The sequence below is a fragment of the Xylocopa sonorina genome, chromosome 2 (genome assembly GCF_050948175.1).
Source record: "Xylocopa sonorina isolate GNS202 chromosome 2, iyXylSono1_principal, whole genome shotgun sequence".
Taxonomy (NCBI): domain Eukaryota; kingdom Metazoa; phylum Arthropoda; class Insecta; order Hymenoptera; family Apidae; genus Xylocopa; species Xylocopa sonorina.
Window position 1 is genome coordinate 5,759,779 of NC_135194.1, and position 11,246 is coordinate 5,771,024.

An 11,246-nucleotide genomic window follows, 5' to 3' on the forward strand; every position below is an offset into this window, starting at 1 on the left:
CGAACAAGTAAGCGAGGAGAAATTAAGGACGCATCATTGGTCCTTCGAGCCGGATTCAAGATTTTCTCTTGAATCTGCATTCTACGAAGCTGAAATAACCACCACTAGAACGTGCGGAACATCGGGCTGGAAGGCCTGCATCCACCGACACAACTGTGGACATCAGCCAGTTGATATTTCAATCAACGACCGACTGAGCTGGGCTCATCAGTTTCTCTTTGTTCCTGAGCCGATTGGTACCCCCGGTTGTGAAACCTGAACCCACCAACGGAGCAGCGAACTTTCTTCGACTACTCACTCAACTCTTTGAGTGAATCATCTGTGGCGGCACTCGCCACTAGAGGGACAGCACCATTTACACTTTCCTGAAAGTACCCCATGACCCATCGTTTCCAATATATAGAAGTTCTGAACTGTCCCTAATATCCCAACGTCTAAGGCAGGGCCTGCTAGGTAGCCTTACTGATGAGTCCACTAGCAGGCCCAGGACGAAACGTTCTTCCCCTCTCTTTTCCTTCCTTCTTTCTTCCTCCATCTTTACAGCACAGAAAAAACCGAAGCAGCGCAGCCGCTTCACATCTAACATCAACGGTGCCCGAATCTGGATCTTCTGAGAAACACAGACATCATCACTGCTGTGGACCAGGAAGGAACGGCTGCGTAGCCGTATACAACGAGCGTAACATCGAGCAATCGGAAAATCAACTATAAGCCACATCAGACGACAGCCGTAATTTCTGTTCAGCAACGAGTAAGCTTTTGACTCATCTTCCTTACATTCCAACAATTATCCTTCTAAACGGCTACAATGTCTGTCGATGTTAGGTCTTTGATTAAGAAACGCAGTCTAGTAAAGGCACAAATTACGCGGATATTCAATTATATAAAACAGTCCGAATCACTAGAAAAATATGTCTTAGAAATAAGAAAACAAAAATTAGAAGAACACTATAACTCCTTCGTCGAGATACAATCACAAATTGATGAACAGAATGATAGTATAGACCAAGATTTAGCTCAGATAGAAATTGAAAATTTATATTACGATTGCGCTGATTTTATAAGTAAACATTTATACGAAGCAGAGTCAATTGCTAGAGTACCTAACCCTTTGATTAGCGCTAGCCCTACGATAACAACCGCGAATACAATTTTGCCTAAAATTCATATTCGTCCCTTTAACGGTGACTTTGCGGAATGGCACAATTTCTTTGATACATTTAAATCTCTAGTACACGAGAATGATTCCATACCCATTACGCATAAATTCCATCTTTTAAAATCATATTTGACCGGAAATGCAGCAAGCATTACTAATTCATTGAACGCGACGGAAGAAAATTATTTCGTAGCATGGAATTTAATCCAGAAACGTTATAATCAACCGAGGAAAATAGTTCAATGTCACATAAGAGCTCTTTTTGAATTGCCGGATATAACAAGAAATTCTCTGACTTCCCTTCGCGCATTTGTCGAAAGGGCCGAAATGCACATCAATGCTTTGAAGGCCCTCAAACAACCAGTCGAGTGGCATGAAATGTTAATCTACATTATCACGTCGAAATTAAATAAGACTACGCGCACGGAATGGGAACAGTCTGTTGATGAGGATAAAAGTCCGACATACGAAGAGCTACTGGCCTTCTTGCATAAATTTTCGCGGGATGCTGAACCGGGCAAGTTGTTTTCGGCTGACCACTTGAAAGTAAGGAATAAAGGCGCACTTGCAGATAGATCAGGGCATTCGAAATCTCGTAATCAGTCGCATAATTTAGTAACGACTCAATCTATACCTCGATGCGTAGTATGCTATCAAGGACATTATATTCAACAATGCCCAACGTTTTTGAGCAAATCACCTAGAGATCGATTAAAATGTGCGCGTACTAACAAATTGTGTGTGAATTGCTTACGGAATAATCATACGACCGCGGTATGTTCCGCAATTAATTGTCGACAATGTAACAGGCGGCATCACACACTATTACATTTCCATACAGTTGATGATTCGGATCAAATTCAAGGAAACCATCAATCGACTACTGCAAATTTCGGCACTAGTCCCTCACCGATTGTTTTAACGTCCAGGAGCAATGCCGAAATATTATTATCGACGGCACGTGTTAAAATCTTAGATAACTATAATAGGGAGCACGATTGTCGTATCTTACTTGATTCTGGATCACAGTCAAACTTCATAACTGATAGATTAGCTAAAAAATTAAATCTACCTCAACAACATCTCAATTTACGGGCTGCTTCAGGTTTAGGACAACAAACCAGTAGTATTGAATACCAAGTATCGGCTACACTTAAATCTACTACCGGAGATTTTACTTGTCAAGCTAACTTCTTAGCAATTCCCAGGATAACGGGAAATTTACCCTCACGGCAATTCAACCCAAAGGGAGTTCCAATTCCAGGGCATATCAAATTAGCCGATGCAGAATTTTACAAACCAGCAGAAATAGATCTCCTATTAGGAGAATATTTATTTTATAAATTGACAGGAGTAGGTCGCATTAGATTACCCAACGATACTGCGATATTACAAAAAACCAAATTTGGATGGGTAATATCAGGAGATGTGGGCGATTACAGATACAAAGATTATCAAAAAACACATTGTCATGTATCGAATTTAAATAATGATATCGCGAAATTTTGGGAGATAGAGGAAGGTCCTATTAAACACCGCTGGTCTAATACAGAACAGGCGTGCGAAAAGCATTTTCTAGAAACCGTTCAACGCACATCATCTGGCCGATATGTAGTCAAACTTCCATTTAACAACGAAAAATCAAACTTAAGAGAATCGTACAGAATGGCATTCAAAAGATTTTATATGTTAGAACGAAAATTCGAAACCAACCACTTGCTTCGAGAACAATATACTCAATTTTTAAATGAATACTTGATGCTAGGTCATATGCGTGAAGTCACACATACCGCGAATCCAGATCAAGGACTTTATCTTCCGCATCATGCCATCATAAAAGAGTCAAGTGTAACTTCCAAAATCAGAGTAGTATTCGATGGTTCTGCTAAAACATCCGCAGGCATCTCATTAAACGATACCTTGATGATCGGTCCTACCTTACAGGATGATTTATTTTCTATTATTACTCGTTTTCGGTCGTATACGTATGTTCTAAATGCCGATATAGAAACAATGCATAGGCAAGTGCTTATAGATCCCGAAGATAGTAAATATCAGAAGATAGTATGGCGCAGTAACCCGTCCGAATCTTTGAGATCTTACGCGTTAAATACCGTAACTTATGGCACAGCCTCAGCTCCGTACTTAGCAGTACGGTGTCTCTGGAAACTAGCCGAAGACGAGGGTAAACGATATCCACTAGCAGCAAGGGCATTCAAAAATGATTTTTACATGGATGATCTTTTGACTGGCGCGAATACCATCGAAGAAGCGCAGATGCTTAGGGAACAAGTAGTTCTATTAGGAAAGTTAGGAGGTTTTAATTTAAGACAGTGGGCATCTAACGAGAACTGTCTAGTCAAAAAATTAAAAAGTCAAGCTATAGACAAACAAGTATGCTTAGACGCTGATTCAACTAAACGTACTTTAGGTATACTTTGGAATTCATTAGAAGACAGAATTGGTTACCAGGTTAGGGTAGAAGTCGGAGCTAAACGAGTCACCAAACGCGTAATTTTATCACGAATATCACAACTCTTTGATCCATTAGGTTTACTAGGCCCCATAGTTATTCGAGCTAAGGTCTTAATGCAAGACTTATGGAAATGTAACAGTGATTGGGATGCCCCGGTGCCGGAATCAATACTTTCGCGATGGCAAACATATTATAATGAACTGCCAGTATTAAATCATTTTTCAGTACCGCGCAAATTTCTAATCGACCACGCAATTAGTAGGAAATTACATGGCTTCTGCGATGCGAGCGAAGCTGCCTATGGAGCATGTATACATATTAGATCTACCAATCAGAAAGGTGAAACAATAGCTCGATTAGTATGCGCAAAATCTAGAGTAGCTCCATTAAAATCTACTATGCTTCCTCGTCTAGAATTATGTGCTGTGCATCTCCTAGCAAATTTGTATACTAACGTATCGAAGGCATTAAAACTACCCATCGAATCGGTCAAGTTCTGGTCTGACTCGACTATAACCTTACATTGGTTAAAAACATCACCGCACAAATTAAAAACCTTTGTCGCCAATCGCGTATCAGAGATACAATCTTATACCAGGCCAGACGACTGGAATCACATCGCGACAAAAGAAAATCCTGCAGATTATATTTCCCGAGGACAGAGACCATCGGAGCTAATAACCAATAAACACTGGTTCTTAGGTCCGGAGTGGCTCTCACGAGATGAAATAAATTGGCCAAATTCAAGATTACCTGATATCGAGATTCCAGAAGTACGCACGGTAGTCTTAACCAGTCAGATAGTAGAGACCGAATTCATTCATCGATTTTCATCATTCACTACATTTGCAACGCGTAATTGGATATTGTCTGCGTTTTAAAAATAATTGTTTAAAAAAAACCCGTCTCAGCGGAAAGTTATCAATCGCGGAACTTCAACAAGCGCATGCCTGTATAATGAAGATAGTACAGAAACAGGAATTCTCAAGAGAATTACATTTATTATCAAAGAATCAAAACATTGATAAGAAAAGTAAATTAATTTCTCTGAATCCTTTCATCGAGTCAAATGGAATTCTTCGCGTAGGAGGACGTCTTCGACACTTTAATATAAATTATTCACAAAAGCATCCTACATTGCTACCAAAAGGACACTTTATTACCAAACTTCTAATCAGACGCGAACATATTAATCAATTACACGCAGGTATACTTGGCACATTAAATGCCATTCGACAGAATTATTGGCCGGAAGGAAAGGAAGGAATAACCTAGCATTAAGTAAATTATTTGTATATATATCTTAGTTTCTACTGTCAATGTAAATTCAGAGTATCTCCATCTGACAATAATAGTTCCAGACTGAGTGGTTACAGTCTATCATTGAACAATGCGTTCAAGGCGGGCGGCGTGTTTCGTCCTCGAAAAATATGGTCGAACCAGGTTTATGCTACGGTCCCATATTATTAGTTATTTTTGAACGGTCCCAATTTCTATTTATTACTTTTTCTCATTAACTTCTTAACCGAGATTAAGGCATTAAAAGGTTGCTAGAAAACTTAGTTTACCTCTTTATGTTTTTCTTCAATAGCTATTGACGTATCATAAACCCAAAAATCCCAATCACGGGTCCCGTTAGGTCAAGTAGCCTCGAATAGGTTACCCTAACGGTTGTGCTGCGTTGCCCTACCCCCACCGGAAGGTAGCGACCACCCCCTCGCGGAATCAAGCAACTCGCCGATTGGCTGACTGCTGAACTCCGAACCTCTATATGTATGTACATTTTGTAAAATAAACTGAGTCTGAATTTTACTAGCAAAAAAAGTCGTCCGAGATATTCTATCCGAGCAAGTAAGCGAGGAGAAATTAAGGACGCATCACATATCTCGATTGACTGTTCTCTCTTTGTTCGATTGCTCCTTGCCCAATGATTTTAAAACAAAGCAACCGATGTCTTCCCCGAATATACATCACCGTTCTCATATAGTATGACTCTTACACGATGCAGTTATGTAGGCTGGTATTGAACTTACGTCTTTGTAATTATAAAATCGTTTATAAGTAACCTTCATAAAATATAATAAAATAAATTTTCAGACGATGAAGAAAAACTCGCGATAGAGGAAGACAGAAGTCATATCAGGAAGGAGGAAAAGAATACAAAGAAAAAAATAATATCAAAAGATATAGAATTGCGAGAGGAGCGCGAGAAAAAGACGATATGAATAAGTTCGTATGGTAGATTACAGAATCTGTCAACGCACAGAGACATTATAAGCGATAATAAGGGATAATAAACAAATTCAGCACGGGCGAATCAAGACAAAAATTTTACTCCCACCACCCCTAAAAGAATGCAACGTAGAGGCCATAAATTTAACATTCTGTTTTTAAATGTGTTCGATCACTTTATGGAAGGTTCTTTTAACTTTTTCGGTCACTCCCAAAATGTTTCCAGTTAAGCTTTTCCATCCGGACCCCTACGCAGCTGCTTAGTCCGCTTATCGCTTAATCTATTTCTAGTAATCAGATACGTATGTCTTATAAGGCTGAAAAGATCTACAGAAGTTACTAGCTATACTGCAAGCTACGCTGTGAGCTTTTGCGAAACAAATCTATAATTCGTGACAAAATCGTAGGACATTTTAAGCGACGCTTGTCTCTCTAGCATATTTATGATTAATCCAGTGATTATTTGTAGATAGGGCCCTTTTGGCCCCTCTTGTATTTAAATGTGAAATATTAGTATCCTTTGAAAATACGTGAAGCCCCCACTGGCAGCTAAACAAATACCAATTGGTTAAAAATGTAATTATTTTTCGACTTACTTATGCGAGTGTATAATAGAATTGGTTTAGTACCAAGAGATTAGATTAGTTCAATTAATAAATGGACAATATGAAGCAGAAAAAAGCACAGTATTAAACCTATTCCATTATAGGCTCGTATAGATAAGTTGATAAATAACTACGTTTTTGACCAATTAGTATTTGTTTAGCAGCTAGTGTGGCTTCACATATTTTCAAAGGATACCTACCCTTCATATTTAAGGACTGGCCAAATATCTTTTAAATATAGGATAAAAAATATTATAACATTATTTAAATATACATAAACATCAAGAGAAAATGATGAAATATAACAGACGATGGGTAAGAATGAAAAATAAGCTCGGAATAATCCTCCGGAGATAAGTCGTAGATGACTAGAATTATCAAGCGCTAATATGCGAAAAACAGTACTGCTGTAAAAATGAATTATGTCGTTATAGTTGACAAATTATGATCAATAGTTAAAGTGAAATGCAAAATATAATTAACTATATGTGAAAATACAAATCTGACAAATTCTTGATTAAATTGGAAATGGTAGAAATACTACTTAAAACTTTCCGTAAGACCACTTAAAGCCTTGCTCTACCATAAGGCGTGCCATTTAAAAATATTACATCTTCTTGCTAAGTTGTACACGTTCGATCATTCAGCTCAACCCATAATTGTTTTTTATAGTCTAGACAGGAGGTGTGTTAACCTTTTTATCTATTCTTTTTTTCCCCCTTTTATTTTTTATTTGAACAATTCTTCTTTGAGCGCACGTCATCAGTTTTCTTAATCTTGTTAAATTAATGTCGATGAAAATACTGTTGATCAAAGTTGTTATCAATGACATCTGCAGCGGACTGTAAACATTTCGAAAATTTTGAAGTATTCGCGAAATCTTTAATATTTAACAAGTCATTGCGTAGCGATACAAAGTTGGTCGTAACGTGAAAAGTGACAAACCTTAAAAACTTTCTTCATAAATTTTCGTTCCCCTAAACATTTAGTATCGTAGAGAATACAAGTTAAATAAGTAGATGAAAATACTTACATTTTAAATATTAGATCCACCACAATTAAAATTTTAATGGTAGCGCTGCAACTTCATAGGAGATTTGAACTAGGCATTCAATAAATCTGAATCACATCTGAACATATAAAGAGAAACAGTACAGAAAAGTACAATTACCCTATTAAAAATGGGAAAATTTTATTTAGTAGTGACGAAAATGAATGTAGAAGGTCAGGATACAACGATCTCTCTTGTATCGATCGTGAGTCACAGGAGATATCTCGATAAGAAAGGTAAACACGAGCATTCAATTCACTCTATAGATAAATAAAAGCATCAATTGAAATATTCTTACGGTTAAATGCAAATGGTACTCAGATAAGAGTGTACTTTTAAATAAACTTATATTTGATAATAACCTTTAAATAAATGGTAGCCTCTACTAAAACGTTTACAACATTACGCGAGTGCGAGAGGAGGATGATGACTTGTACGGATAGTATATTAAACAATATTTGTAAATATTCATAAATTCGAAAAGTTCATGCCACCTTACATTTATGCACCATTACAGAACGTTTTCCATGAAATAACATTAACATAGATGTATATTGAGTATAGGTAAGCGAGTCGAATATAGTTGTTATTTCCCGACGTTTAGTTTAACGTTGGTGTTGTTGAGTAATTAACTTTGATAGGTCCGCAATAATCTACACTGCAATTAAGGAAGGGGCGAGAATAGGATACGCGTTCTTAAGGAAGATCACTCATTACGTACTCTACGCTGCGCGGTTTCGCGCAGAAACATCGCATGCAATTGTAAACAATTTTTCATGTGATATTTCGACCAACGTGTGGCCAAAATTGTTCGCGAACCGAATATAGAGTTGCTTGTGGTCCTACATGTTTGAACCTTTCGTGTTTTTCCCGAACAATAAGGCGAGTTATATGATGGTCGGACAGCAGTAATGTTTGATGCTTCTGTTCCTCAGGCAATTCTGAATTACTCAGCCTACCCCCTACACGAAGAACTGCGCTATTATCTAGGAATGGTTTCAATGACGTTAAATGACTTTTATTCGGTATTCTCCCCTCGCCGCTTAAAAATTGAATTTCTTTTAAAAACGCAACCGACTGTGTAATTAATACAATCTTTTCCTTCGCAGCTCAATTTCACTTGCTGTGACGGGTTCCGTCCGTTTTTTTACATTGTGTTATAAATTATGAATCAAACGCAAGACATACCCAAACACTCGTTTAAGCATTTTAAAGGACCCGTGATTTCGTACGAGGTTGTCATCCATCGAATTTAATCTTACACAAGTTGGAGACACAACCGTTGTATGCTCAGGAATTTCGTTTAAATAAATTTTAAATTTCGTGGGCCAGGACTGTTCATCGCGAGAAAGCAATTCAGTACCGTTTTCCCAAATTTTCGAATCTACAAATTCCTGTGACGTTTGTCTCTCCGATGTCAAGTCTGCGGGATTATCCTGTGTCGAGACGTGCCATCATTCGCAATGTTACGAAGGAGTTCGAATCTCAGCGATTGGATTGGATACAAATGTTTTTAACAGATGAGGCTCCATATTTATCCAATGCAGGCTTATCGTAGGGTCTGATCAAAACTAAACTTTATGTAATTTAAGCTGCAACACCCGTTCAGTACATAGTCCTAAATGTGATAAGCTACAAGATTTTACCGGGACGACTCACGATTTAGAACAGATTAGGGATATACGATATTTACCTTTTGCGTTGGTTGAGTGCAAATAAATACCGGTTCCGTACGCTCTTTCGCTCGCGTGCATTTGAATTTCTTTAGTATTAGGTGTGACAATTAACCTATCATAGCTAATCTTGTCCAAGCATGGCAATTGTTCCTTGAATTGTACTCATATAGTGTGGATACCTATGAGAATTAACTCGTCCCACTACACTCCCGCTTTCCAAAGTAGTTGGATTATTATTTTCGCCTTAACGATAACTGAGCTTAATAACCCTAGTGGATCAAATAATTTTGCGACCTGTGACAGAATAGAACATTTGGTTACGACCCTTGAAGATTCTGGTAATGTCACTTTACAAAATATGACATCCTTATGCGAATTCCAATGAATGCTTAGGATTTTTACCGCATTATTGGGATCGAGCTATATGCGACCGTTCGATGAACTTTTGGTTTCAGGTATTAATGACCTGGTCATTGGAGTTCCATTTCCAAAGTGGAAAACCTCCTTTTTGTAAGAGTATTATGAGGTCATCACGAAGAGCTATAGTTTCTTGAATTGTATTTGCATAATTTGCGTCAGTAAATCGTCGACATAGAAGTCCCTTGTCAGTATGGTAGCTGCAATGGGATGCTGAGCTCTTTCGTCACTGACCAATTGATGTAGAGTGCGGATAGCGAGAAAGGGAGCGCATGAAGTACCATACGTCACGGTATCAATGGTGAATGCTTCTATGTTTTCCTCAGGATTTTCGCGAAATAGAATTCGTCGATAAGCCGCATCATCTGGATGCACTAAGATCAGTCTATACATTTTTTCTACATCGGCTGTAAGTGCGTATCGATGAGATCTAAAACAATTTCATATATTAAATAGGTCGTCCTGAATCGTTGGACCAACCACTAATGAATCGTTCAGCGATATACCAGAGGTTGTGTTCGCCGAACCATCAAAAACAACACAAATCTTTGTTGTGATACTATCTTTCTTCATTACCGCATGATGAGGAAAGTAGAAATTATTCTTAGTATCGTTGGATTCTGCTAGCGACATATGATTGAGATTCTTGTTCTGTGAGAAACTCACAATACCTTTCTTTTAGCGCAGAATCGCTTTGGAATCTTTTCTCCAGGAAGTAAAACTGACGAAGCGCAATCGACCGAGATTCTCCTAAATTTTTCTTATTATTGTTGAACGGCAATCTCAAGACATATCGGCCTTCGGAGTTACGTTGAATGGTTTCTTTAAAATTATTTCCACATGCCTGCTCCTCAGGTGATAATACCTTTTTTAATGTTAGCTCTTCCAGCTGCCGAAACCTAATCAAATTTGTATCTGATGCGGTTGATTGTGTTGTATAATAACACTGGATTTTAGTTTGCGACGACGATCCATTTATCTCCCCTGCCACAATCCATCCTAATTCGGTTTTTCGTAGAACTACATCAGAGAGATTCTTTAACGATATTTGTCCAACACATTACAATTTATAGAATAACTTCACCCCAATCAATAGATCAATCGCCGAAGACTTGTAGAACTCGGGGTTAGCTAACATAATATTTCGCGCGATTTCGAATTTAATTCGGTCTACTGTTATTGATGGCATGGCCCTAGTGATTCGATTTAAAATCAGAAAGTCCAACTTCTTGGAATATTTGCTGAACCGCGATTTAAAATATCTATCAATCTCCTATGTAAATTCAACAACGAAGCTACTGTTTCGGTTCCGAAGTTAGCCTGCGATCCAGCATCCAAGAATGCTCGGCAAGTTATAGTTTTACCCTGAAAATTTACTAATTCTACAATAGCTGTAGCTAGTAGTCCCTCAGGTGAAACTTGTGCCTGTAAATTAATGACCGCTTGGTTTGGAGCAGATTCTGACTCATGACGATCGTCAGGTTTCTTACCGAAATGAAGAAGAAAGTTATGCCTTTTGTAGCAAATACGACAGGGGGCGCTGTACAGTCAATGGAGCGATGATTTGACCGAAGATAATTTATGCACAGCGCCTGTTTTTTTGCTTCGACGAATCATTTCATTTGCGATA

At 38.1% G+C, this 11,246-nt stretch overlaps 2 protein-coding genes across 2 annotated transcripts; one reads left to right on the forward strand and one right to left on the reverse strand.

The window, feature by feature from the left end:
• Positions 1–808: 808 nt before the first annotated feature.
• LOC143433153 (uncharacterized) lies at positions 809–5,627 on the forward strand. The gene is made up of 6 exons (XM_076910305.1): positions 809–4,503; positions 4,547–4,882; positions 4,943–5,078; positions 5,182–5,211; positions 5,342–5,408; positions 5,452–5,627. The coding sequence occupies exons 1-6, from the start codon at positions 809–811 to the stop codon at positions 5,625–5,627; spliced, it is 4,440 nt and encodes a 1,479-aa protein (XP_076766420.1).
• A 4,430-nt stretch (positions 5,628–10,057) lies between these two features.
• On the reverse strand, positions 10,058–10,805 carry LOC143433154 (uncharacterized). Its single transcript, XM_076910307.1, has 3 exons — positions 10,701–10,805; positions 10,283–10,652; positions 10,058–10,239 (listed from the first exon to the last, which is right to left on the reverse strand). The coding sequence occupies exons 1-3, from the start codon at positions 10,803–10,805 to the stop codon at positions 10,058–10,060; spliced, it is 657 nt and encodes a 218-aa protein (XP_076766422.1).
• Between the last annotated feature and the right edge of the window lie 441 nt (positions 10,806–11,246).